The 28,000-nt window shown below is 48.8% G+C and overlaps 2 protein-coding genes across 4 annotated transcripts; both read left to right on the plus strand.

The window, feature by feature from the left end:
- The first annotated feature begins 5,194 nt into the window (after positions 1-5,194).
- PRKRIP1 (PRKR interacting protein 1) lies at positions 5,195-13,661 on the plus strand. The gene is made up of 6 exons (XM_058037468.1): positions 5,195-5,326; positions 6,518-6,596; positions 8,020-8,120; positions 8,865-8,950; positions 10,617-10,684; positions 12,919-13,661. The coding sequence occupies exons 1-6, from the start codon at positions 5,207-5,209 to the stop codon at positions 13,035-13,037; spliced, it is 573 nt and encodes a 190-aa protein (XP_057893451.1). The 5' UTR covers positions 5,195-5,206; the 3' UTR covers positions 13,038-13,661.
- Positions 13,662-13,745: 84 nt separating this feature from the next.
- On the plus strand, positions 13,746-28,000 carry ORAI2 (ORAI calcium release-activated calcium modulator 2). Of its 3 annotated transcripts, none has more exons than XM_058037466.1 (4): positions 13,746-15,772; positions 18,094-18,139; positions 20,970-21,210; positions 27,125-28,000. In XM_058037466.1, exons 3-4 carry the CDS (start codon positions 20,983-20,985, stop codon positions 27,668-27,670), a joined length of 774 nt encoding a protein of 257 aa, XP_057893449.1. In that variant the 5' UTR covers positions 13,746-15,772; positions 18,094-18,139; positions 20,970-20,982; the 3' UTR covers positions 27,671-28,000. The 3 variants fall into 3 exon arrangements, with proteins under 3 accessions (XP_057893449.1, XP_057893450.1, XP_057893448.1); XM_058037467.1 differs by lacking the exon at positions 13,746-15,772 and adding an exon at positions 16,295-16,420; XM_058037465.1 differs by lacking the exon at positions 13,746-15,772 and adding an exon at positions 16,428-16,560.

Consider the following 28,000-nt stretch of genomic DNA (forward strand, 5'->3'; position numbering starts at 1 on the left):
AATGGGGAATGAGCAGCCCTGGGCTGTGAAAGTGCCCCTCCCTCGCTAAAGGCCTGTGCCAGCATCTCCCATGGCCTGTCATTCCCCCTCCTCTGCCTCCATCTCTCCCGGGAGGCTGTGCCTCACGCTCTGACGCTGTGTGTCTTCCTAGTGTGCTCTTTTCTGCTGAGAATCCCCTGGGAAAACTGGAGCATTGTCCCAGACTGTACTGTGACAGCCAAGCAGTGACAGACGCAGCTAACACATGGCTTTTGGGGGGGTGGAGGGAGCTGCTCAGCTCGGTAATCAGGCCGTGCTTGTGTCGTGATCCATTCACAAAAACATTCCCTCCCCAAAAGCCACCGGAGCCTTTTCACGGCTCCCGGAGAGCTCATCCATCAGGAGCCGGGCAGCTGGGGAGGTGACACTGAGGGCTGTGCCTGGGGACAGCTGCTCCTCCTGCCTCACACAAAGACATTCACACCTCAGCTTATTAGCAAATTGACTAATTACAGCGTCGGTCTGGCTGGAAAACATCCCTTTCCTTTCACAGGGGGGCTGGAAGGGCAGAGGCAGGACAAAACAGCATCGAATGCAGAGATTTGATGGTGAAACAAGGGGAAAGCAGCCTCAGCAGCGTGCGGGCTGGGTTCTGTGCCAGCAGTGCCCTCTGCCCAGGGCTGGAGAAGGACTGGGCTGCAGGGGTGCTGCAATGGGCTGCAGGGGTGCTGCAATGGCTGCAGGGATGCTGAAAGGGGCTGCAGGGGTGCTGCAATGGGCTGCAGGGATGCTGCAGTGGGCTGCAGGGATGCTGGAAGGGGCTGCAGGGATATTGGAATGGGCTGCAGGGGTGCTGCATTGGGCTGCAGGTGTGCTGCAATGGGCTGCAGAGGTGCTGCAATGGGCTGCAGGGGTGCTGGGCTGGGATGCAGGGATGCTGCAATGGCTGCAGGGGTGCTGCAATGGCTGCAGGGATGCTGAAAGGGGCTGCAGGGGTGCTGCAATGGGCTGCAGGGGTGCTGGAAGGAGCTGCAGGGATATTGGAATGGGCTGCAGGGATGCTGGGCTGGGATGCAGGGATGCTGCAATGGGATGCAGGGATGCTGGAAGGGGCTGCAGGGATGCTGCAATGGCTGCAGGGATGCTGGGCTGGGATGCAGGGATGCTGCAATGGCTGCAGGGATGCTGGAAGGGGCTGCAGGGATGCTGCAATGGCTGCAGGGATGCTGCAATGGGCTGCAGGGATGCTGCAATGGCTGCAGGGATGCTGCAATGGGCTGCAGGGATGCTGCAATGGCTGCAGGGATGCTGGAAGGGGCTGCAGGGATGCTGGTGCTGAGCTGTGCCCTGGCACGCACCATGAACAGGACAAAAACGCAAAGGGATTTCAGCAGAGCAGCTGCCCACGTTTCACGTGGGTGTTGGAGCTCCACGGCTGCTCCTGCCTGACGTGCAGGTTCTGTCTCAGCAAAGGACTGCAGTGCTTCCAGAAGGATCCCTTTGCTAAGAGAACTCCTCAGAAACACAAATGAGCTTCTTGGATAAAGAGCAGGGAGCTGAGTTTTGTTAGCACTGACCTATGAAAACACTGCCCTGTTCTAATGCAAACCCACTGACCCCAGTAAGCCCAGTCCTGCCCAGATTCCAGCCCAGCACTCTGATTTTGTGGGCTTTGTATTTTGATGAAATACTTTCTATTTTTGTATGACCTAAGGAACTGTCTTTCCCCCCTCCCCAGATTTTTAAAAGTAAATAATGCAGAATACATCAAGAGTCTGCACCATCTCCCTCAGTCACAGTTTGAGTGAGATGTTCCCAGGTCTGCTGCCCCACAGTTTGCAGGGGCTCTGCCTGATGACAGGCAGGTGTCTGTTTCCTGGGGCTGTGAGCTGTGGCTGGAACAAGCCACGTTCTGGGCAAGCGAGTCCAGCTGCTCCCTGCAGTCCTCAGGCTGCCGTTCTGCCTTCCTCCCATGGGGACTGGCACGGCAGGGCCAAGTCCTGGCAGCTCATCATTCACAGCCCTGCTGTGGGAAGATGGGTGTTTGCAGAAGTGGCTGTGAGGAAGAGACAGGGTGAAACGTTAGGGGTTAGATGTGCTTGGGGCTCAGCAGAGGAAACTCAACTGGTTTGCAGCAATTCTGCTTTGTAAAACAGAATGTGGTGACAGAGAGGGGACAGGGGACCCGCTGTGGCCTCTGGTGTCTCTCTGGCAGGGCTGAGTGCAGCCTGGCATGGATGGTTTCTGCCCTGGTGTGCTGAAGACAACCCAAGGCTGGGAGAGCCGCAGGCACAGGAGCTGGGGAGCTGGCAGACAGCGGGGAGGAAGCTGTTTGCATTGCTCCAGCCAGGGCTGAGACTGCAAGGATGCCTTCCAGGACCAGCGGCCAGCTGGGAACTCAGCCAGCACTAAATTCACACCATTCTTTTACAAATCAGGTTGGTAAGAAAAACACGAGACACAAACTAGTGTGATTTCCATAGCAACCTCAGCGGAGGTTGAAAAGTCTTTTGTAAACACAGGGCTGAACCTGAGGATCAGCTCCGATTTTCTCCACAGAAAGGGGAAGAGAATAGAAGCTTAATAAATTCAGGCCATACAAATGAACTATAAATCTCAGAAGGAGCCATTCCCAACCTCTCTGTTCCCCTTTCTGTCACCCTCTCCACATGCACAGCACGAAGCTGTCTGAAACCCAGAGCCCAACTTCCCGGCTCTGGCTTATCTCCATAAACTGCACAAAGGCTTGTGCCCCTCTTCCATTGCAGCTGACCTTTACTGGCTCGTTCTGTGACGCACACACAGCCCCAGCACATGCCATGCCATTTCTGTAGGGCCACAGCGACTTGGAATGAAATTTGGCTTGCAGTGGAGGCCTGTGCTGCAGCCAGCTCTGGCTCCTCTTCCCCACCATGGCTCCCTCCAGCTCCCTCAGGCAAGCTTGGATTTGGGTGTAGCAGCCCTCAGCTCATCCAAGCGCTGTTCCTGCAAACCCCAGCTGTGAATATGGATGCAAATGTTAGGAAAATTAATCCACAAACACCAGAGGTTTATGTCCAAAAAGGGGACAGAGGAGTCCTTTTACTTTATTTGAATAAAGGGAGAGGCCATGGGGCATCCCTTGGGATCTCTCAAATTTTTGGAGGACGCAGCCTCCTTTTTATCCCAATTTCCTGGCCACATTTCCCTTCTCTCTTTCCCCATTGGCTGAGTTACTTGAGAGGTTCAGACTTCCCAAAACACCTGATACCGAAGATTTCCCAAAGATTTCCCTCTAATGTATAACCCTCCCTTTTAATTTTTAATTCTTATGGAATTTAGGGCTTTTTCTTCCCCATCATTTCTTTCATTTTTCAATGTCTAATTTCATTTATCAGCAAACCTAAAGTTTATTTGTAAAAGCAAACATCTTTTTGGAATGGAATCCTTCCCCTTGTTCCTTTTCTCTCCCAGAGCTAGTTTTATCTACCAGCAGACCCACAGCTTGTTTGTAATGACAAATCCTCTATTCCTCTCACAAACAGCATCTCCCCCCCTGCTACCTGCCCGCACGGTGCTGTGGGGAGCAGCGCTGCCGTTCATCACTGTCAGCACACAAAGACCACGGGGCCACGCTGGTTAATGACCAAAGTGACACGAACAGATGGCGCAGGCAGCCTGCCACGGGGGCACCAGGAAGTGCTGTATCGCTTACACCCTCACGGGGAAGGGATTTGGCAGGGCTGAGGGCGCCAGTGGAAAACGCACGCTGAATTTTCACCCTGGACGGAGCGTGGCAGATGCCGGAGCTGCCTCGCTAATGCGGCCTGCTGGGGACAGCCTGCGGCCCTGAGGAGGTGTGTGAGGGGACAGGGGACAGCAGAGCTCAGCGAACACAGCTTGGGCAGGATGCATGGCCGCAGCTGGGACATAGGGAACAAGCTGTGTGTGAGTTTTTGAGTGTCTGAGAGAAGGCTGGGGCCAGGCCCTCCTCAGTGGTGATGGGCCATGGCATGAGTGGATGGAGCAAAGGCAGTTCCACCCAAAAATGAGACAGGGGAGTGTTGGATTGAGCCCAGAGAAGACAAACCACATGATTGGCAGAATGGAGCACCTCTCCTACAAGGAAAGGCTGAGAGAACTGGGATTGTTCAGCCTGGAAAGGAGAAGGCTTCAGGGTGATCTAATTGTGGCCTTTCAACACCCAAATGGACAGAAAGACGCAGAAGGACTTTGAACACAAATTCATAGTGACAAATGGGGGACGTGCTTCAAACTGAAAGGGTGGGTTTAGATGAGATATTAGAACTAAATTGTTTGCTGTGAAGGTGGTGTCAATCCGGCACAGATAGTCCAGAAAATCTTTGACTGCTGCATCTCTGGAAATGCCCAAGGCCAGGTAGGAGAGAATTCTGAGCAGCCTGGTCTAGTGGGTGGCATCCCTGCCCACATCAGGGGGCTGGAATAGGAAGGTCTTTAAGATCCCTCCTAACCCAAACCATCCTGTGATTCTATGAGGAAGAACTTCTTCACTGTGTGGGTGACCAAGCACTGGCACGGGCTGCACAGACAGGGTGTGGGGTGTCCCCGAAAGCCCCCTGGACACAGCCCCGAGTGCCACACTCAAGGGATTGTGCTGGATTAGGGAGGGCGGACTGGGTGACCCCAATGGTCCTTTCCAACCTGAACAATAATTCTGTGACTCTGTGCCTTCAAAGAATCCCATTGAGGGTGGCAGAGAGCTGGGACAAGCTGCCCAGGAAGGCGGTGGAGTGTCCCTGTCTGGAGCCATTCCAAGCCCACCTGGACACGTTCCTGTGTCCCCTGCCTTGCCAGAGGACCCTTCCAACTATACAGTTTGGTGACTCTGCCTTCAGCCTCCGTCCAGGCTGCAGGGCATGGACATTAGGAGGGGGAATTTATTCACAGAAATGGTGATTAGATATTGGCACAGGCTGCCCAGTGAGGTGGTGAACTCATTGTCCGTGGAGGTGTTCAAGAAACGACATGTAGCACTCAGTGCTCTGATTGACAGGGTGGTGACAGGGCAGAAGTTGGGTTCGATGACCCCACAAGGATTTCCTCGGCGTCCCTGTCCCCTCACGGACGGGATTCCGTGGCTCCCTCACACGGGGGTCCCTCACAAAACCCCCGCCCCTGTCCGGCCCTCACCGCACCCGCCATGACGGGGCCGCCCGCGTCGCGCGCCGTGACGTCACGGGGGGCGGGGCGCGGCCAGGGCCGGAACATGGCGGCGCCCTCGGCCCCGCGGCCGCCCCGGCCCCGCAAGGAGCCGCAGCCGCTCGTCATCCCCAGGAGCGCGGCCGAGGAGCAGCGCCTCCGCCTCGAGCGCCTCATGAGGAACCCGGTGAGGGCACCCGCCGGGGCACGGCCCGGGGCGGCGGGAGAGGAGAGGGACGCCGAGATCCCGGCGGGGTCCGTGAGGGGTAGAGGGAGACCGAGACCCCCACCCCAGCCACCCCTTGGGTCTGTGAGGGCAGAGGGACACCGAGCCCTCCGCCCTCGGTGTCTGTGAGGTGAGAGGGACACTGGGACCCTCTCGGTGTCTGTGAGGGGAGAAGGACGCCTGGACTAGCCAGCTCTGGCTCTGTGAGAGAAGAGGGACTCACACCCCCTTTCCCTTCCTCCGGGGTCCGTGAGGGGGAGTGGGACCAGCCTTCCCTCTCTCCTCTCCGTGTCCGTGAGGGAAGAGGAACCGCCACCCCCTCCCGGGGGTCTGTGAAGAGACAGGGACCAGCCAACCCCCCCTTTTCCTTCCCGGTTCCATGACGGGATCGACACACGCCCCCTGCTCCTTGCCGGGTCCCCAAGGGGAGCGGGACCGACCCCCCCACACTGTGTATTGCTGTAAGGGGGGAAGGACCCGTCTTTTCTGGGATGCTGTGAGGAGAAACACGCTTCTCTGGGAGCACAGGGGCCCCTCGGTGCTCTGCCCGCTGGTCTTTCCTCTATCCACTGCTTTTAATGTGTGGGAGCATGACCCTGGTCCTCCATCTGGGTGTTCTGATCCTTTCCTGAGGAGCTTTTTGCCAGGAGGAGACTCTCACCCCCTGCTCTGCGTGTGCTGGAGCAGGCTGAGACTTGCCTGCAGCACGTTCTTCCTCTGACCTTGCACCATGTGTTCTCCCTCCCCTGCTCTCCCTGTCCTCTAGCTCTGGCATGGAAGGTGCTCAGACACCTTTCATCATTTCCCAGACTGCTGGTAGTGAATTATACCAGTTCCTGTGAGTGCTTGGAGGTGCTGACATGCTTCCTTCTAGCTGCCGTGCTGAAAAGAGGCACAGACACTCCTAATCCTCCTGGGGTTTGTTGACCTGCAGGCCTGAATGTGAGGGACAGAGAGGATCCCTTCTGATTCTCCTCTTCTGCCTGCTCCTGATCCCTGTGCATGAAGAAATTGCTGCAGCTGTGCTCCTCCTGAGATCTGTCAGTTGGTGGAAGAGGCTGTTGTCAGACGTACCCCGCCTTTCAACAAAGTGTTAAAATTGCAGACTTTGCTCCTGGAAGATACTGATGGCTGCTTGGTTTGTTCTTGCAGGAAAAGACTGTACCAATTCCTGAAAAACTGAATGAATGGGCACCTCGACCTCCCCCGGAGTTCGTTAGAGATGTCATGGGTAAAGATTCTGTTCTTCAGATAACTCTGGTATCAGCCACAATTAACTTAGAAAAATGTTTAGCAGGGAAGGACAGAGGTGGTTTTCTGCTGCTCATTTTGCTGGAGAAAAGAGGTGTGAAATGTGCTTTGAGAGTTGATTTTTCAAGTTTTATTTGGTTCTCTGATTCCACTTTTTTGCTGGCTGTCAGAATGCAGAGAGAACAAAGCCCGTGGCACTGCAGCACGTGGGCTGCCTGCAGTGCAATAAGCTGCTGCTCTTGGTGATGACAAGTAAATGATGATGAGTAAATCTGTCCTCTCCATGGATCTGAGAGTGCTCTGGAAGATTGGCAGTGTGAAGTCCTTCTTTGGACTGCTTTGAGCCTGAATCTCAGGCTGTGAGGAGCAGGCACATGCAGCAGGTGTGAATGTGTGTGCTCAGGTAGGGAGCTGGCAGCTGTGCCAGGACCTGACCCAAGTGCTCTGTGTACACTTGACTTCTGCCTGCAGGGATTAAATGGAGCTGCTGTGGTATAAACTGCCTGCATGTAGAAGTTCTGTCTTTCTTTGAGACCTCCATCCTTTCTAGAGGTTGACCTGTTCTTATTTCAGAATATTTGATCTTGGACTCAAGTTTTTATATGCTTCTGAATATAATCTGCTTATAGTAATTCTCCCATGGCTTTTTCAAATAGCTCTGCTGTGTGCTTGAGTAAATGGTCTTGTTTTTCTGGGAGTACCTGACATGCTGGGACTCTGTTGGTGTCAAGAGCACCCTTGTTGCAGTCCCAGCTGCTGGGTTTTAATTGGGTGTTTTCTTTGAGGTTTGTATTCCTTTCCCTTGAGAAAGGGCTCGGCAGGATGGGGGAAGAGAGTGGAGCACGATGCTTAAAGCTCCTGCAAGGCTTCAGCATGATGAATGCTAGGAAGAGAGAGCTGTAGGAGTTTAATTTATGAAGAAACAGTTGAAAACTGTCAGTGGATGTGTCTTGCATGGGAAAGTACAAGATCACCTTTTACCACCTTTCTGTTGACCTTTATTTTATGTTGAGAAGTGCTGAAAATTAGTGGGAAGCAACATCAGCAGGGTATTGTAGCTCACCTCTGCCTGTAAGAGACTGAGGAGTGCATTTCATCTCCAGTTCTTTGCCTGCCTTGATGTGCAGGGTGGGCTCTGCAGGGGGGTGATTGTAGGACCTGCAGTGACCCAAAAGTGTGTGGCTTTGCAGCTCACTCTGCTTTTGCTTGTGAGCTGAGTTTACAATGGTGACACACTCCGTGTGCTGTTGGTAGGTTTTTATCTGACAGTGCCCATTCTTGTGTCCCATCCCTCAGTGTCCAGCTGTGCTGTATTGCACTAGACACCATGTCTTACACAGCTGCAGTGATTTGTGAACGTTTATTTACCTCCTTTCCTACAGACTGAGCTCTCCTTGTTGCAGGTTCCAGTGCTGGGGCTGGCAGCGGGGAGTTCCACGTGTACCGGCACCTCCGTCGGCGAGAGTACCAGAGGCAAGATTTCATGGATGCCATGGCTGAGAAGGTCAGCACAGCTCTTTATGACTCCCCCCTCCCCTCAACTATTTGTTGTTCTTTGCAAATGTGTGTTTTCTTTGAAAGCCATGTACAAATAATTCCCTTGTCAGAGGAGTCTGTAGGAGTGTGTGATCCGTGGTGTCTGTGTCGGTACTGAAACATTTGGTGCTTTGTGTCAGACGTGCTCCATCTCCTGTGTTCCCTGGGGTCCTAGCACGCTGTAAGGCCTCATGGGAATGTGTGTGTTCTCAAGCTGACTTGAAAATGCTTCAAAAGCTAGAAATCCCTGATAACACTGCCTTGCACATTCAGAAACAAAGTGAGTGCCTGTGCATAGAGTTCAGATGTTTCTTTTAAGTCCTGATGGAGTAGAATGCCCCCTGTTTCAGGAAACACTATTGATATACTCTCTCTTGGCCGAGATGAGTCCGTATGTTAATGTTTGTGTCTCCAGTTATTCATTTGTTTTTACTGAAACGTTAATTAGGGCAGAAGCCCAGCCTCCCTCATCTGCTCTGGTGAGGATTCCTCCCTCAGAAGGTTCCAATGTTTGGCTCAGGTTGCAGGTTAAAAATGCTGTCTGTACAGGAGCCATCCCTAGGAACGTGGCTTTGTATAAAGAAGCCAGGCAAAATCTGGCAGAGCTCCCTTCTGTATTTTGCTAAAATACTTCTCCCTAAAAGGACATGACTTTTAAAATAAGTATTTTAATTTAGATTGTGACCAAAGTATGACATGTGATCAATTACAGCAAAGACTAGATGAGGAATTCCAGAAGAAACTGGAGAGGAATAAGATGATTGCAGAAGAGCAAACAGCAAAACGCAGAAGGAAGCGGTAAGGGCAGATCTTTCCCAGGAGGCTTGACATGGAAACCCTCACTCCCTGTGCCTCATCTGTAGCTGCATGCTCTGGATAAACACTGTCATTCTGTGTCTGCATCTATCAGCTGGGAAGTCTGGCTGTGGAAATTAAAGTTGTCAATGTCAATGTTTGGTTTCCAAAGGTAGCTGTAAACCTGACAGGCTTTGCTGGGGTGGTTTCTTTTCCGTGCCATTGCTTGCAGGATAACTTTGGACTGGTTGAGCTGCTTTTGCTGACACTGTGGTCTTGACTGCAAAATGCCTTGCTGCATATTTGTTTTAACAGTGTCAGGAAAGGTTTGTGTCTATATCTGGCTTGAGTTTATGTCTGAATGATTTGGTACCAAGCAGTTTCAGTGCAAAATTGGGTGCTGCTTCATGGGTAGGCTGCTTCTGCCTACCCCAATGAAATGTCTGGCAAGCCAAGTCTAATAAGTTAGGTGGAAATACTAAAAAAATATTAAATCCATATTTCCTTTAAATTTTAGACAAAATGAAGCACTTACAAGATTGATGCTCTCAAGAAATAGACTGACCTTTGTAGTGCAGTGACACAAGAATTTAAATCCCACTCTCTGTGTCCAGGATAGGTTTCAGAAGAAGCAGGGATTCGTGCCTCTGCTCTTTGCCAGGGTCTGACTCTGAGCAGCCTCTCCCTTGCTGTTTTGCATGCTGTGGCTGAGAGTTGCTGTGGAAAGGCCTGTGCAAAGTGGCTCACTGCCATGTTAACACTAAAGTGCACAACACAAACACTGTTGCCATCTTAGTTTAATTTAATGTGGTCCAACAGATGGCCAGCAAGTCAGATCTGGCCTGCTGCCTCTTCCCTGGCTGAGATGGAGAACAACTGTTCCAACAGCAGATGCTACCTAAACACCAACACCTCCATGTCCCCCTGCTATGCTCTCATGGTGTGACTTTGCCCTGCAGGAGCCCCTCTAATTTCCCTCACCACCCTTCTCTGTCCTGACCCAACAGGTTCAGTTCCTGGCTCTCTGTTTCAAGAGAATTCAGTTGTGCTGTTGAGAGAGGAGCATGTGAATGTCAGGCTGCTCTGCCTGTATCTGCCATTAAGTTCCCAGGTTGCCTTTGCTGGGCAACGAGAGCTGGGTTGTATGAATTGAAATTCCCTCTTACCCCCAGTGCTACTCCTAGGGCCTGACATCCTGAGAAAGCACAGCCAAAGAGGAAGGTCAGAGCATACTGCACTATTTTGATTTTCTTCAGTTGAAGTGTGTATTACTGGTGGTTTTTCCCCCCAGTGTTCAGTTTCTGCAGTCTGGGTTTTAACACCATTTTCTTTTTGTGTTTATTAGCCTAGGTAGATAAAATGTGGGGGCAGTTTCATTCTTGTTCCATCTGTGTTCTTGGAGATTCTTGTGTATCATAGTTCTGGTTGCAGTGGAGTCATGAAAGGCTTTAAAAAAATCCATTAATCTGAAAACAACATAGAAAAGTTTCTCTTGATCACATGCTAAATTTGCTCTTGCTGAATTTTCAATTGAGGCCAAATTTAAATTGAACTTCTCTTCTGAAATCAGCTTTTCCAGGATGTCTGTAATATGTCCTTTATCAGTGCATGAATGTGCAGAAGCTTTACAACATTGGATTTGCCAGAGTCTTTTCTCTTTGCTTTATAGCCAGAAGTTAAAAGAGAAGAAACTGCAAGCTAAGAAAAATAAACTTGAACAAAAGAAGCAGGAAAAAGGTCAGTGAAATTTAGTTTACTTTTCTCAGGACTTGGTTCTGTTCCTTCATTGAAGCTTAGAAGGTTTTGTTCCACCCCCCATCCCAGGCATTCTCAATACATGGATTAAAGCCTGAGCCTTAAGCTTGTTATTTTAGCTGATGTTTCAAAATCCTCTTTGAAAGCCATCTATGTTGAGATTTAATCTTACAAATAACTTGGCTGTTTGTGAATATTTTCCATTTATTAGGGGGAATTTTGGACAGCAAACTCTGGAATCTGAGTTTGTGGATATTTTGCCCCAGCTATTCTGATGAACTGCAGATTCAGAACTTCACCTGAGGTTCAGAAAGGCAGGATTGTTCAAGGCTGTGCTTTTTTAAAGTATATTTTGAATGTGTATGGGAAAACTGGTGGAAAAAAGGCAGAACTTGGGCAGCAAAATTATAATTTTATGTGTAAGAAATTGAGCCACCTTGGTACTATCTGTTCCACAGGACTATTTTATTTCATAGAAATAAAGGTGAAAAACCTAACTGCTTCTGTTCTTCTGCAACATTAATGTTCAGCAATGTCAGTGTAACTGTTTGCTCAGACTTTTGCATATTTGTTGCCTCTTTCCAGTGAGTATATTTTGGCTTACTCTTTCAATGTGAATTAGCACACAAATGGTTAATGTTAAATTTACAGCAGTTTCTGGTAATTCTGCTGGAATAGTGGCTTGCCTGACAGTTCTACCTTATTTGTGCTTTGCTTTTCAGAATTGGATCTGTTTCAGCTGAACCACTGCCAGCCTCTCATGTAAACATGGGAGGAAAAATTGTTAGGTTAATTTTACATGTGACAGCAAGTGAATGTAGCAGAGTGAATTTTTTGGGTGTTTTGGTCTTGTTATTTTATTTTATTTTTTTAAGCTACTCGTTTATGAATTGTAACTGGGAGGAGAATTTAAGTATGAGTCAACATTTGTTCATTTTGAGTGAACAAACAGAATACCCATCCCTTAGGGAGTGGCTGGGAGAGAGGAGAGCTGGATCAGGGACTGGCACTGAGGTGTGGGATTGCCCTGTACCCGTTGTGGGGCAGGAGTGGTTTTGTTTGGCACAAGTTCCTGAAAGACAGAATCCAAACTCTTTGGTCTTTGTAATAGTTCTTAACTCTTTACAGTCTGTGTAAAAGAGTTCTATATGTAAAATAATAATATCAAGGGGGAGAGGAGTTCTCTCTTAGCCATTTTTGGTCAACTGAGAGCAGCTTTTTTTAGTTTTGTGTGCCCTGGGTTGTGATCTGAGAGTTTTTTCAATTTGATTAAAATGTATTTGTTTGATATAGCAGGAAAACATTTATCTTCCTTTTTGAACGAATAAATTAAACCTCTGAATTGCCATGTTTCATCCTTGTTGTAGTAAAAACATAAAGAATAAGGGTTGGCGCTGAATGAGGTCAGCTGTTGATGAGCAAACTCCCAGTAAACGCTCAAAGTTCAGCACTTCACCACGCGGTGGCATCAGACCACTGATCCTGAATCCCGCGTGAACTGGTCAGGACACAGAGTGTGACTGGGCCTGAGGAGGAGGAGAGAGCAGAAAAATGGCCTTTATGCCATTCCTCATTTTTGTTATCGGTTATTTAATTTCTAGTATATGTGTCCTGGTTTTTTAGCAGACTTCACAAGTTTTCTGTGACCCTTGTTAACCTTAGGCATATCTTAATGAGTTCCTGTACTGGCAGTATAGCAAACAGTCTGTAAAAGTTTATGGCACCTCGTGGAGTTTCTGTGAACTTGGACAGGTTGTAGGAATACACTGAGTTTTGACTGTGCCTTCCCAGTGCTGTGTGGGATCCTTCAAATTTCATCCCAGCCTGCAGAGGTGAGATTGGGAATGAAATAATCATCACCTCAGTGTTTGACTGCCTCTGTTAGAAAGAAATAATGTTCCAGAGGAGGTGGAGCTGTTTAATGATGGACTTGGTACTGGAGATAAGGGAATTCCCCAAGGGAGAATTTGACATTCTGAGCTCCTCATCACCTGGTAGAATTAATAGAACCTGATTTGTGTTCCTGAGTATCTGGGACTGCTTAGTTGTGAGATGCTTAACAAGGGAGACACAGGGGAATATGTTACCCTCTGTGCTAATTAGCCTGACCTAATCCACATTTGCTGAGCACCTGAGAGTGTTTTGCTGTGAAATGCTTGACAAGGAAGCCAGGTGGGAGCAGCTCATCCATCCATTCATCCTGTTTGTGTTTGTAGAACCTGGGCAATCCCAAGAGCAAGGCAGCAGCGAGGATGACGAAGAAGAGGATAGCAAGGAGGAGGAAGAGAAGGAAGATGATGCTGAAGAGCCAAGTTTTGTAATGGGAAGAGGATGAGGCCTTCCAGGGACAGCTGGAAACACTGTTCATTGCTTTATATTCAGGAGCATGAAAATCTTTCATCTCAGCCAAGCAGAACCCATTGGCGTACGTTACATCTGCTTAGCGGGGCATGGCCTTCACGTCACAGGCCTGAGAGAAAATGATAGAGAAATGCCAAATAAGAGATGTTTTCTTAATTGCTTGTATAACTGCTGTGCAGTCTGCTCTAAGTTTGCTCTAAAGAGTCAGCCATAAGTCTCTATGACCCTAGAGTTCTTTCTGAAATGGCCCAGAGTGTTTTTTCTGTCTGAAAGCTAAAACATAACTATTACCATTTAAGGGAAATATTACTGTGAAGGCTACGTATTCTACTTATCTTGAAGCTGGTAGCAGTGGGATACGTGAATCTAGGGGAAGAGTTTAACCTGAAGTAGAAAAGTGGTCTGTAGCCAGACTCTCCTGCACTGTGAGTGTTCTGCATTTGGGGTTTTGTATGGGGTCATCTCTAACCCAAAGAAATCAGTTTATGTTGCTAGACAAGTTCTATAGATTTTTAATCTGGATCCCTTTTTTAATGCTAAAACTTTCCCTATTGCTTTTCTTCCATGTTTTCTAAATTAATAAAAGGGATGTGTTGGATTGTTCTGTCTTCTATTTTTCTTTTTGGAAGAGGATTTCAGTAAAATAAAAGAGATGCTGCAGTGCTGCAGGAAGGGACAAAGAGATCAAGTGATGTGGCACACATGAAAATATGGAAAAAGGTGTAAGCTGCATGTTACTTTTTGCTTTTGAATTAGAACAATACCTTTTCCCAAAGATTGTGTGTAAAGCCTCCGAATCCTGTGGCAGAAAGGCTTGGAATGGAATCATTTTGCTTGTGCTCAGCTTCCTGTGATGACACCTGCCTTTCTCTCTGCTTGAGCGCTCTGCTTTGCACCTTGGATTCCCTGGTAGGAATCTTAACATCTCTCTATATATTTACTTATTGGTGCTTAAAGCATATGCAGTGGTGGTTTTACTTGTAACTCTGGTTTTTGTCTCTTCAGTGTATCTTTAATTAGAAGTGCCTGCTGGCTTTCAGACATGCTCATCCCAGAGCCTTGCATCCAGAATGCGGTGCTACTTCTTCTCAAGCCTTGGTTAATGCCAAATTATTTTAAGCAAAAACAGTAAAAAGGGAGAATCTCTTTTTAGATTTCGCCTTTGTTGGATAGTGCTGCCAGAAATCCTGCATTTTGTCTGAGCTGGCTTTATGTAATGGCTTCTCCATGGTATTACCATGGTGGCTGGGAAGCAGATGTGACCAAGTGCAAGTGATGTTTGTGTTTAGTTCCTCTGTACATATCCAAGGGCTTCAGAGCTGGATAACTTCTGACCTGCCAGGTCCATATCCCCACTGCCTCCCTCAGGATAGAGATCTGGAAGGAACTGTTTTCTGCTCAGTGCTGCAAGTTGTGGCAGTGTTCCATTCAGATGCAGGATCCATTTTCCCTGTGGAGAGATTAGTTATGAGCATTGCTTCACATGAATCCCCCTTAGGGCAGGCAAACGCTGTGGATATTGTAGGATGAGCCACAAAAACATGAGGGGTTTTTATGGGCAAAGAACTGAGAGTCTCACAAATAAAAATGTTCTGCCTCTGAGCTGAGTGAGTGCTGCTCTGCATTAAGCAGAGTGAGGACACACTTCCCTCAGCCATGAGGAAGGTGAACTCCAGTTTGTCTTGGTGATTGAACAAATTCAGGTTGTGTGGCCTCATCCTGCCTCCCTGAGATGCCCGTGCTGAATAATTCATGCTGTGTTTTCTGGGAATGCTGAGTTTGAAATCCATAAACAGCAAAAGGAGCATGTTGGTGAAGGTGGCATCTGCCTCACGCTCTGTCTCGCCGGGGTGGCTGAGTGTAGCAGTAGGAGCTGCATTTGGTAGGTGTAGCTGTGAATTCCCATAAACACTCTGTTGTGGTTGTTCGTGGCAGTAGGAGCTTGTTTGAGAATACAAAGCACTTCAAAGGGAGGTTTCAAGGGATGTTTCTTCGTTTAGAATAAAAATGCAAATACTATGTGACCTCAAAACGGGGAAAACCTCATCCGTGGAGTAGAACAGGGGAAGTGCTCCTGTGCATAGTAAAATAGGAGCAGCTCTACAACTGATTGCTATTCCAAATAGGGCACCAAGAAAGCAGTAATAACTTACAGGCTTGAAACTGCCAAGGAGTTTGACCTGCTTACACTAAATTCGTGCTCTGGGTTCTTTTCTAGAGGAGTCCCTCTCCGTTCTCTGGTGGAGATTAACCCTCAAGGGCTAAAATTGCTCTGTACGTGTGTTTGTGCAAATGTAGGAGCCTGAGAGCAGTGTTTGTGCTGAAACCGAGCAGGTGTGTTCCTGCTCTCAGAGGTGAAAAGCACACTCAGGATAACTTGTATCTGTCTCTTTATTAGGTCTTTAAGAATTGTTATCCTTTGTTCCCTCCCCCAGGCAGAATGGAATTCAGGAAGATGGGATTACCCTGTTATAAAGCTGACCCATTGTGCTGCCTTTCAGCATTTTCTTTATCTCATTTCCAGGGCAGGAACTCCCTCTCTTTCCCATAAGGCTGTCCCTATCCTTTTGATGGGTTTATACAGGATTTCCTGCTGAGTCAATAGCGGAGGAGTGCAGGGAGATAGCAGTCGGGATTCGCAGGGAGCCTGTGCTCAGCCGGAGGAGCCTCAGCCCGGCGGAGGCAGAGCAGCGCTGCCTTTTGACTTATGTAAGTGGCAACTTTTTGCTGTATAATTAATAATTGTAATAAAAGCACATTTGCATCCCATTGCACCAATACCTTCTCTGTGGCAAGATTTAGAGATAACGCAAGGTCCAGACCCACTAACACCTTTACCAGTGGATGGCTTTTAGCCCGACTGCGACCTTAGGGAACCGCAGACATTTTTTCCCCCTTACAGATGCATGCTCACAGCGGGACCCCCGAGCGCTGCGGGCACGGCTCCGTGCCGGAGGGATGTTCTTTCCGTGTAACCGCCGAGTCCATCCCCGTTTCGTGAGACCCCCAAGGGCTCCCCGGTGTGCGCAGGGGGCGAGCGCGGCCCCGGTTCCGCGGGCGGGGCGGGGGGCGCCGGCTGCGGCAGGGCGGGGGTCGCGTCCCCAGGCCCCGCCCCATTCGCTGAGGGGGCGTGGCCATCCCCACCGCGGGCCAATGAGCGATCGGTCACGTGCGGGGGCGTGGCGGCGCTGCCCCCCGTTTCCTGCGGGTCACGTGGCCGGTGCCCGGCGTTGCCGTGGCAGCGGCGGAGGCGGCTCCGGCTCCGATCCCGCTCCCAATCCTGATCCCGATCCTGCCCCGGCTCCGCACCCGGTCCCTCTGCCGGGGCTCCCGGCACGGCCCCCGGACAGCACCGCGGTGAGACACGGCCCGCCCCCGCCGCCCCCGGGGCCGCATCCCGCCCGCAGGGAGCTCATCCCCAGCGGGGCCCGCGCTCTGGGGCAGCGGGCGGCTTCCCCTCAGGCGTGTTCGGGAGGTGGCGGGCTCGTCCTGCAGAGGTGGGATCCGGGAGGAGGGGTCTCGTCCTGCCCGGGCTGCTGGGGGGAGTTGGTTTGATCCTGCTCGAACAGGGATTCCCCTGCCCGGGGCGGTGTGGGGGGGACGCGCCCCGTCCTGCCCGGGCGGAGGGAATCCCGTGCCGGGGCGGTGGTGCCGGGATGGTGGTGCCGGGATGGGCGCCTCGTCCCGCCTGGCTGGGGACAATCCCCTGCACCTGGACGGGGTGACCGGGAAGGGTCCGTCCTGTCCGGCCGTGCTTCGGAGGTGCCGAGGGATGCAGAAGGCTCCTGTGGGATATACCCGGACAGGGATGCTCTCGCTGGAGCGCTGTGAGGGGACATCTCCAGCACAAGACCCTGAGCCAGGCTGATTTTGGAGAACGGGATTGAAGTGTTGGGTCCCATCTTGGCTGAGGAGTTGTGGAGGATCCTTGGGATGCTGGATCAGGATGCAGTGGTAGGAGGTTGTGTCCTGTCTAGGAAAGATCCTCTGTCCAGGTTGCCTTTGGAGGGAAAGGTCCTCGCTGGGAGTGATTCTCATCCTGTATTGAGGGGTGCCCTGTCTGAGGCTGCTTTGGAGGGGAGATCCTGGCAGTGTGGGGTCGCCTCCTGCCCAGCGTGTGCCGAGGGTGGCGGGGAAGGAGGAGCCCAGCTGTGGCCGTGGGACCAGGGGCTCCCATCCTACCTGGGAAGTGATGCCCTGCTGCCACAGGGGTGGTGTTCACACCTATGGGGTGTTCATACCCTGCCTGGCTGCTCTGCACCCCAGCAGGGCTGCTTGGAGGAGTCCCAAGCCAGAAGAGAATGTATGAAGAGATTTCCCATGGCAAAGATGGCTGGAACTCATCCGAGTCGGGATTTAGCTTAGCCATGGCCTGTAGGGGCTTGAACAATGGGAGGGAAGGGACTGGCACAAACCCACAGATCAGTCTGGGAGTGTGGGGCAGAAACCTGGGACTGAGCAGGGACCTGGCATCTGAAACCAGGCCGAGGAGCTGCCAGCGCTGCAGAGAGAGCGCTCTGTGGTGCCTGAGCACGGCAGCGGTGGGAGGGGGACCCACTCTGTCGCCTTCATTCCCAGCTGTGGAGAAATCCCCACACAGGCATTGAGATGGGAGGAGGCAAAGGCTTTCCCTTTTCCAAAGGACAGCACTTGGCAGGTTAAGAAAATCCACATAAGGGAGCAATCACAGAGAGCTTTCTGTCCTCCCAGTGCGAGATAAAGTGGGGTCAGATGCGTCGGTGGTGCAGTGAAGACACAGCTGGGATGGACTTTGCCAGGGCTGCCTGAGGAAAAGGTCTGGAGAATTCCTCATTCCCCATTCAGAGCTCAACAGCCCTGTGCAGTAAAACCCTGTAGGATAGTTATTTCTGTAAGAAAAAGTGTCCTAAACCTTTAACTTTGCAAGGCAGGAAGGTGAAATCTCCAGAATAAGCCTCCCCTGCTGCAGATGACAGGTTGCAAAGTATTTCCAGAGTAAAACTGCTCTGGAAACAGCGCATGTAAAATTCTTCTTTGGTCTTGTGTTTCAGCCCTTGGAGCCCTCCATCCAGTCCCTCCATGTCCATAGCCAGCAAGGTGAGTTTGACTTCCTGGCACTGCTTGTTTGGGTTACATTTGTGTTTATGGATTTCGTTCTGAAGCTGTTTACTTATTTGAGAACATCTCTTGAGCTGCTCCAGAGAGAAAATTCAGCCTTGTGGTATTTTTAGCTTATTTTCTAAGGGAAAAAGCAGATGTGATTGGGTTCTCTTGCCCTCTCTCTGTAACCTCTGAATTCATTTGTCTTTTTAATGGAATTTGTCCCAGGGGTCAAGTTTCCTACATAGAAAGTTCCTAAGTATTTTATGAAATTAAATGGCAGAGCAGAGGCCATCACTGTCTCAGCTGGGGACAAAGGGATGAATTCACTCCCTGCTATACATTGCAGGCCCCACACAGGATGTTGTCACAGGAAACAGCTTTACAGTTTTGCTGCTCACAGATTATTTCTTCCTCCAATCCTCCCAGGAGGCTTTTTTTAATTCTGTAAAATAGGTGATTCGTGCCTTTTCTGGAAACACAGATCAAGCAGGAAGGTTTGTCCCTGTTATTGTTTCTCTTCTTGTTTTTATTATGGCATGTATATTCTACTGGGCCTTTCTTTTTTGTTTGTTTGTTTGGGGAATACTTTTTTTTTTTGCTACTTTTAAATATTTTGAAAATTCCTGAGCAGGTCAGGAGCCTTCCTGGAGTGTTGCAGGGGCTGAAATAACGGCCTTGTCAAAACCTGCCCAGGAATCATCCTGTGCTGCCATCCTTGTTATGTCTGAGGGGACTGGAACCTAAAAGCCCCCCCATGTTCAGGAGGAACAATCTTAGACCTGCAGTGCTTTATTTGCTATTCTTTGTTATTGTGCCTGAAACAGCTTCCTTCCCTTTTAGTAACAGCATTCAGAGTTGTGGGCAGTTGATGTCTTTTGATCTTTGCCACTTCTGCAATCTCCCAGCAGCCATGGCTTTATTAGCTGTCCCCACGTGGCCCCTGTACATGGGGGGATGCAGGCAGAGCTGAAAGGTGCCTGTGACCTTGAGAGATGGTGCTGGGACTAATTAGTGCCACACCAGGTGTGATTCTGGGCAGCATCTCCTCCTGGGAGCTGGTGAGTGTTTCATAGCCAGAAGGTGCAGCTCTGCTTGGTCTGCCCCCTCCTCAGTGCTCAGTGACAGAGTTGTGAGTGAGGGGATTAAACAAGGAATTGTGGTTTCCATTTTTTTGGAAGGCTGAGTTAGTTTCAGGTGTGTGTCAGAGTTGAGAAATTTTTGCACAAAACATTCCATGGATGTTGTTCTGTGTCTGGGGATCACCAGAGCCATTTGGCAGCAGCCTGGGGACGTGGTGCTGAAAGCTTCCACCACCTGAAGTACTCTTGCTGCTTTCATGCTTCTCTCAGTGTAATCCCTTCCATCTGAAGATGATGGAATTTCCTGGAAGCAGCTTGCTTTCCCCTTTGGAATTGCCTTTTCCTTGCCCTCTGCTCAGAACCACCGGTGGAAGTAAGAGAACAGGATTCTCGGTCAGACGTGCCTGATAAATGGAGTGTGAGCAGCTCAGGAAATTTAGCTTCCACTGCAAAAGCTTTGAAGTTCATTTGTTAACCCTGCACAGCTCTGTGATTACTGAGGGAGCACTGTGCCCATCTAAACTGACCTTTGATGACCAATGGTTGAGAAAAATTGATGTGCTGGTTTGAAATAAACCAGGGGGAGACATTATCACCCACAAAAATACCTTGAGACGGGCTTCAGGTCGGAGTTACAGTTTAATAGGAAAATTACAGTAGATGAATTATATAGAATTGTAATTATACAGAAAAACTGGCTTAAACCCACAAAGTCAGAGTACAGCCTGGCCAGTGAGGGTCAGGGTGGTGGCTGCAGTCTGATCAAGGAGTGGTTGCAGTGCTGTTGAAGTGATGGTTGCAGTCCTCTCACAAGCAGTGTTCCTGTGGATGATCTGGTTCTGTGGCAGTTCAGATCGTCCCCTGCATGTCCAGTGGAGGTGTCGCTCATATCCCCATAGATAACACACGGTCAGATGCAGGCAGGAAGGTTCAGCACCTCCCCCGGCGCCAGGAATTTCACAATGGAATGATGTGATCCTCTGAGTCACGGGATATTCTGGGGAGTCCTTTATGGCCTCGGTCCTTCCAGCTGCCCATCATTGGCAGGGATGATCCCTGGGCTGGGTGTAGGTGTCACGGCTGAGTGAAGCAATTTGTGAACACAATAAAACACCGCCCTGCAATGCAGGGTTTGCCTCCTTCCCTTATCTAACAGCCAGCTCGCAGCCTGGGGGGTCGGGTGTGCACCCTGCAGCTCCTGCAAGCGGCCATTAACAGTTCATCAGGAATAACGTGGATGGGAATAGAACACTCAGTTTGGTTACACCCCACATTGTAACCCAGGAGGAATTGTTTCCAAAGAAAGAGCAAAAAGTGACTCCCTCAACTGGTGTTTGATACTCTAAGGAGGTGCATTTGGTGCACTGGGACATGAACAGTCAAATCAAAACAAAGATAAGATGGGGGTGAAGTGTATTTATATAAAACAAATTTTTATGAGCGAGAAGGAATTAAAGGGCAAAGTTGAGGTGCCTGCTCTGAAATGAAAATCCAGATGGTGTGCAGCCTTCCTGAATTCCTGCTGAAATAGTTGCCCTGTGTACCTTTGTAATCCTTCCTAGTTCTCGTGGTCATTTTTGGCAGTTATGGATGGTTCTTTCTCTGTTCTGAATTCCAACTCTGATGCTATTTGATCCATCATTTTCCACTGACCAAGGGGAACTTTGTTCAACTGCAGCTTTTCCAGTAGTTAATGCTCATCCTGTCCACCCCCCTTCCTGAGCATGACTGTTTTGTTCCCTCAGCACTTCTCCCATCATGAGCACTGAATTAAACGTTCCGGTGGATCCTTCCACTCCTGCCTGCTGCTCTGAGCCTGGCACCAAGGGCATGGATTATCGGGACTGGGTCCGAAGGAGCTACCTGGAGCTGGTCACCTCCAACCACCACTCTGTGCAAGCCCTGTCCTGGAGAAAACTGTACCTGAGCCGAGCCAAACTGAAAGCCTCCAGCAGAACCTCTGCTCTGCTCTCTGGATTTGCAATGGTAATGTGAAAAACACCAATCACTTGGTTTTAAACTTTTAAAAGTTGAATAGTAATAAAATGGTTATAAAAATAGTAATACAATTAGAGTAATTGTCTCATATGGTCCTAATATATTGTCCTAATTTGAATTAGGACAATATGAGACAATAGAAACAAAGAATTATGGACGTCCAGGTACCTTTTTCTGGCCAGCACAAGCCTGAAAAAGGACACCCTTAACAGAGGATTAACCCTTAAAAGCAACAGCCTGTTGCATATTCATACATCTCATACATTATGCATAAATGCCATTCAAACACAGGATTCTGTCTGGTCAACTTCTTTCTCTGAATCCTAAACGGTGCCTTCAAGCCTGAATGAGGCAGGAAGAAGTCCATTTCTTCTGATAATGGGGCAGTCCTTTCTCTGAAGGATTTATATGTCCTGTGACAGGTATCTCCCTTTCTTTAGAAAAAAAAGTATCCTACATAGCATAGTTTCTATTTTAACATTATATTATAACCTAAAACTATATTTAACACACTACTTAAGAGAATTAATACAGCATAACTTTCTAACACAACACATATAATATTCATCTTAATATTTGCAAAAAGCCAATCATAAAATATGCATTTTTCACAGGTAATGTGTGTTTTTATAGGTTTTTGGATGGTGAAGGTTTTTGGGTTGCCTCAAATCAACTATTAATCAGTGTTTTCTTCCTGGGAAGGAGCAGGGAGGCATCTGCCTGGGGGCTTCTGTTTGGCTGCTGCTGCTGCAAAGTTTGAGGCTGGCTCTCTCACTGCAGCAGGGATACATGAGCTGTCTAACAGCCAACCCACACACTCCCGAGTCAGCCCTTTAAAAATACTGATCCCCTACTGCAAGTGATCCTAAGGGCTCCAGCAGCCTTGCTAAACAATCCAGGACCTCCTCTGGCCCCGAGGCTGGCTGCCCTCATGCATGCAAGGCTGCTCTTGGGTGTGGAGCACTTTCAGGCCCCTGTGGCTGCTGTGGTCCTGAACGTTGTTTTAATTTCTCTGCGTGTTTTCTCAGGTCACAGTGTCTAAAATAAGGTGGAGGTTGGTCACAGTCTGCCAAAGTGAAGTTTGCATAGCGTGATCAGGGAGATCGTGTTCTGCCACTGAGGTGTGAGAAGAGGCCCTGAGCCTCAGACCCGGTGTCAGAGGGCTCTGCAGCCTGCAGGGAGCCAAACCTGGTGTATTTTTGTCAGTGCTGCCTGTTGGAAGTGATCCCTGGAGCTTGCTTTCCCCTGTGCAGCATTGGGTGTTATTTGGAAGTGATTTGCATAGGTCAGAACCATGTCAGGGGTGAGCAAATAAACAAGACTGAGACAGTCAGTGGTCCAGTGCTCAGGCCTGTCTGAGCTGTGTATTAAAACACCACCGTGCTGTGTGAGCCCCTTTATCTCCCCTCACCTTTTGCTCCCTGTGAGTGAGAGTTGGAACCAGTTTGGGAGAGGTTTCCTGCTCAGGAAGTGGGCAGGTCTGGCAGCACAGGGGCAGAGGGCAGTGCCTGGTGCTGTGGGACATGATGTGGAGATGTTTCATCCTGCAGCTCAGAAGCTGGGGGGGAAAGACAGATTTCAGGAACTTCCCAGATCGCCTTTCTTGCTTTATTTTAGCTTCTTCCCCTGATTTTTCCTCCCCCAGCCCCCCAGACCATGAATCATCCATAACATTACAAGTTGGTCACCCAAAGTGAAGCTGGAAAGCTGCAGGCGGGGGTTTCAGTGGGAGCAGGCTGGAGTGGAGACAGGGTGCTCAGTTGCTTTGTCATTGCTCTCCACTCAGTGGCTGGGTGCAAAAGATGCTCTTCAAAGCTTTTCACAAAGTCTGTGTTGATTTGTCACCAAACTTGTGTGCTGCAGGGGCAGAAAGTCCCTTTTCTTTTGGAGAAAGCTGGGTGCTCTCCTGTAGACTTCTCTCAGGCAGGAGTTTTCTTACTCTAAAAAACCTCTCACCTGCATGCCCTGTGTGCCTCTGGTTGCTGGAGTTCTAATAATAAGTTCTAATAATTGTGTTGTCTTTAACCCAATTATTAAATTAACATTTGGTATTGTTGGGGACTGATCTATCAGCATGGTCCCACAAAGTGTCCCTGCTGGGCTGTGCTGTCACTGGCACCACTGGGACTCAGGGCTTGCAGCCCACCCACACTGCAGGGCTGAACCACATCTCTGAAAACAGATCATGCTTTCTCAGCTCTTACAGCAGAAAGTTACTGAAAGTCCTTGGCAAACACACAAAATTAACCACTGGTTTTACATTCCCTTTGAACTCTTTAAAGTGCAGTTGAATATACACAGGTGTAAGTAGTGTTGATTATGCTCAGCAGCCTAATGTAAGAAATAGAAATCAGTAACTAAGAAATAAAATCTCTTGCAATAAGGAATTCTCTTTATTAGCTTTTTCCCATCTGATTGAAAAGCTGAGGTGTTTGTTCCTCCTGGGTTATTTCTCCACGGGTATGCAGGAGTTTTGTACACGGATGTTTACTCTCTAATAAGAACACCTCTGGCTGTTGATGAAAGAAGTTATTTAGAGATAAATATGTGTAGACGTGGCACTTAGGACCGTGGTTTGGTGGTGGCCTTGGCACTGTTGGATTCTGTGATCTTTAAAAGGTGTTTTCCAGTCTGAACAATTCCATGATTCTATTAAACAGCTTCTCCAAAGCCTCGAGTGCATTTGACTACATAAACAAATGTCAACCAGGGCTTGGCTATTGCTTTATTTACTTCCCTGTCGGTGTGTTTGATGCAAGCTAGCTTCATATTGGCTGAAATTATTTTGAGCTGATGGATATTTGATCAACAGGCCATGGCTCTGATCCAGCTCCTTCTGGACAGGCTGCAGAATAATGCAAACCTTCCTCGTTACCATCTCTGGTATTCCTGGCAGAGCACTGGGGCAGGTCAGGAGGCTGTGGGTCATTCCAGTGCCAGGGCTGCTTGGAGGTGGGCTGTGGGGCAGCTGCACCTGCCCCAAGGAGGCTGCAAATAAAGGAAATTCAGTGGGAACTTAGGAAACCTGCTTAATAATTTTCCTGATGGAAATAAGAGCTATTACTGCTAATCCATTTTCTCAATACTTATCCAATTGCTACAGGATGTGTGTTTGATTAAAAAAAAAAACTAAAACAAAACAAAAACCCCGACAGATCTACTGGAGTGGTTGTTTTTGCAGTCTGCCAAACCATCTGTGTGAGTGTGTCATGGTTTATGTTAAGCCATTTGTCATCCTTTTGCTTGATATTATCTGTCTTGGTCTAAATTTCTCAAAATGAATAACATCCTTGTTGTGGACAGTCTCAGCTATACTGGTCTAAACCTCACCATCATTGCATGTAATTTAACTGCAGTTTAATTCTAAAATGTTGTGAGCCCCTGATCCTGTAATTCTGGAGTTCAGCTGGGTTATTCTCAAGCTTAAAATCAAGTCTTTGCTGAAATATTCCGTGGCTTGGCAGAGAGCTCAGCCTTGCAAAGTTGCTTCTGGGAAGAGATTAAAATGAAGGGGGCTATTACATGGAAGAGTATAATTGTATCAAACATGACATATTAATAGTTTTACAGGTTAGACAGCTTATTTAATGATTTTTTAAATGGGTTATGTCAGCTTGTCCTCTTTCTCTTATCCTGGTCAGGAAATGACATGACAGCCTGTGCTGGGTGAAGCAATAAGAGCTCACTCACCTTTTCAGTACTTGTTTGGGTTAAATGAACTGCTTTTCTGCCTTGCTGCCCTATCTGGATTGTTGGTGTTTTTCACTAAAATACCTCTTACTGAGCCATCAGTCAGTGTTAAAAATTCATCACATTGCACAGCTGAAGCTCGCCCTGGGGAATAGGTTAGTCTGGGAGGAAACATCCAATTAGCTGAAAAGTGCTGCTCATGTGAAGGATAACAAGCAGAAATTGATATGTTGACATCAGCCAGGCTTTCAGCTTTAATATAAAGCTATAAATTGGACATGCAGGTACAATTCCCATTCAGCTGTGTCTCTGGGTGTTACAGCACCCCATAATGAACAATGTACCTGCAGCTTTTCCTGGCTGATGGGGCATGACTGGCAACCCCAGTGCTGCACAAATTCACTGTACAGTGAAGCAGAGAATGAGCATGATCTCCTCCCTCTCAGATCAATATAAGGGGAACTGCAAAGGGAACACACACAAGGCAATGTGAAATCTGTTCTGTTTCAATTGACCTTGCAATTGATAGTGAAGGATTCCTGTGAAGGATTTTCTCTGCTATACAACATGAACTTCTGTACTGTTTACTACACTAAACTGCAACTAGGAGCTGATAAAAACAAAGGTAAAACCCCAACATGCTCATGGTAAGAACAAGGCTGGGAATGCCCAAGGACTGTCACAGTATTTTTGCTGGTTTTGATGTCTTAAATAGTTGATGGAGCTATAAAATCCAGACTTATAGAGATTGACCATTTTCCACACATGTTGTATCTTGCTCACTGGTAAATGTGTTCAGACTTGACTGTGATCTGATGGGTTTCAGAGCAAATGTAGGTAAGGCAGCAGTCATGCCAGCTGGTTTCCATTCCCTTTAATCCTTTTCAGGGCTTCCAGCAGGGACAACATGAGCATACCCCTAATCTTCAAGTGCTTAAATAATATTATGAACAAGTAATGCCAGAGCAAGTGGTGCAGGTGATTATACAGAGCCTGAAATGGCTGCTCAGGGGAGTCTCCTGTGAAGTCTGGATAACATAATTGTGAGTCAGTTCTGCAAAATCCTTCTGTGTCCCAGAATCAAGTGCGTATTTGAAACTTTGCCTTCTCATGATGTTCTTTAGAGGGGCTTCTTTCCAGCAAGCTGTGCTGCGCTGGAGCAGCAGGTCAGCTGGGATCACCAGAGGTTTTCCTTGCTGCCAAGAAAGTTAAATTCTGCAATCATGAAGTGCAGCTACAGATGCAAGCCAGCTGCTAGAGAGAAATGTTTGATAATCTTGTCCACTGCTTTTGTGTCTTTTTTTTAGCAGAGAGTTTGTGCTTCTTTTCAGGGATGCCACCACACAGAAGTATTGGTTTGCTTCACAGGTAGCTTAATTGTAAAAATTCTTAAGCTAAACCAGTTAACAGGACTCCAGTTCTGATCTCAAAAGAGCCTCCTGCTCTCTTGCACATATTCTGCTTCCTAAGCTTTATTTGATTAAAGTAAAAATAGCTCTAGAGACCTGCTGTGGGATAGCTCTTGTTTTGGGAAGGAGACTCCTGAGTTGCTGAGCACACCCATAAGCCAGTAGCTGACCACTTCTGCTGGGTGTATCACCAAGTTATTACCTCTCAAGGGAGAAATTTGAGGATATAAATAACTTACAAGTTATTTATCTAGGCATATTTGTAAAAAAAACAAATGCAAACTGTCCTGAGAATAGAAGGCAGTTATTTTAACTATGGGCTAACTTAAGCTGTAGTTTGTGTGCTTCCCATGGTGGGCAGTGAAACCTGGCTGGCCACTGGCCAGAGGAGCTGCTTGGTTTAGCTTTTCTTTACACGCCTGAAGTTGAAACTTCCTGTGCTGCAGCCGCAAGGGAGGAGTGGCCTGGAGGCTGTGGTGGTGCCTTATAGCAGGCTGTTAGCTGCCTCTCAGCCCCACGTGGCATCTAATGAGATCCTTCTCTTGTGTGCTGGGTTTGGGGCAGTTCCTGTGGCTGTGGTGGCAAGGAGAGACGTGTTTAAGAAAACCACGTTCTCAGAAAGGCCACAGCACAGGCGTCCTCGTGGGTGACAGCAGTGATCCATCTGGGCTGCCATTCCAAAAAAACTCTGGAGTGTGTACTTGACCTTAGTTGTTCTTCCTGAATCGAGATGCTTTTCTGGCTGAAAGCCTTGAAAAGAGGAAAGCCAGCAGGTGCTGACAAGCTCTCTGTTCCTTCCCCAGGTGGCCATGGTGGAGGTGCAGCTGGAGGTGCAGTACAAGTACCCCCAGATGCTGCTGATCGCCTTCAGCGCCTGCACCACGGTGCTGGTGGCCGTTCACCTCTTCGCCCTCCTCATCAGCACCTGCATCCTGCCCAACGTGGAGGCTGTGAGCAACATCCACAACCTGAACTCCATCAGTGAGTCCCCCCACGAGCGCATGCACCCCTACATCGAGCTGGCCTGGGGCTTCTCCACCGTCCTGGGCATCCTCCTGTTCCTCGCTGAAGTCGTGCTCCTGTGCTGGATAAAATTCCTGCCAGTGGGCTCCATCCTGAAAAACGAGACCACCAACGTGGAGAAGCCCAGCAGCCACGCAGGGTGGCAGTCAGCACTGGTGTCCACCATCATCATGGTCCCTGTGGGTCTGATTTTTGTCGTCTTCACCATCCACTTCTACCGCTCCTTGGTGCGGCACAAAACGGAGCGGCACAACCGGGAGATCGAGGAGCTCCACAAACTGAAAGTGCAGCTGGATGGGCATGACAGAGGCATGCAGGTGGTGTGACAGAGCCTGCACACAGCTCAGCCAGGGCTGAGAGCAAAATAACCTGGTCTGCTGCTTGGTGAGACGCACCAGGGATGGATTTTCTTGAGGCTTAAATCTGTAAATGCTACTTGCCTGCCATTTCTAGCTGTGGGTTCTTGTGCTGTTCCACGTGCTGGGGGCTCTGCCCTGGTTCTGGTCCCACACACTTGGTACTTAAGTCGACACTGCCGTGGTGTTCAAGGTCAAAACTTTATCTACCTTAATATTGGTAGCCAAAAATCTGTATTTTTTACAAATGCAAAATATTCCATTGCCAAAAGTGAAACTGCATCGGCTGTCCCAAAGGTC

The sequence above is a fragment of the Melospiza georgiana genome, chromosome 19 (assembly GCF_028018845.1).
Source record: "Melospiza georgiana isolate bMelGeo1 chromosome 19, bMelGeo1.pri, whole genome shotgun sequence".
Classification (NCBI taxonomy): domain Eukaryota; kingdom Metazoa; phylum Chordata; class Aves; order Passeriformes; family Passerellidae; genus Melospiza; species Melospiza georgiana.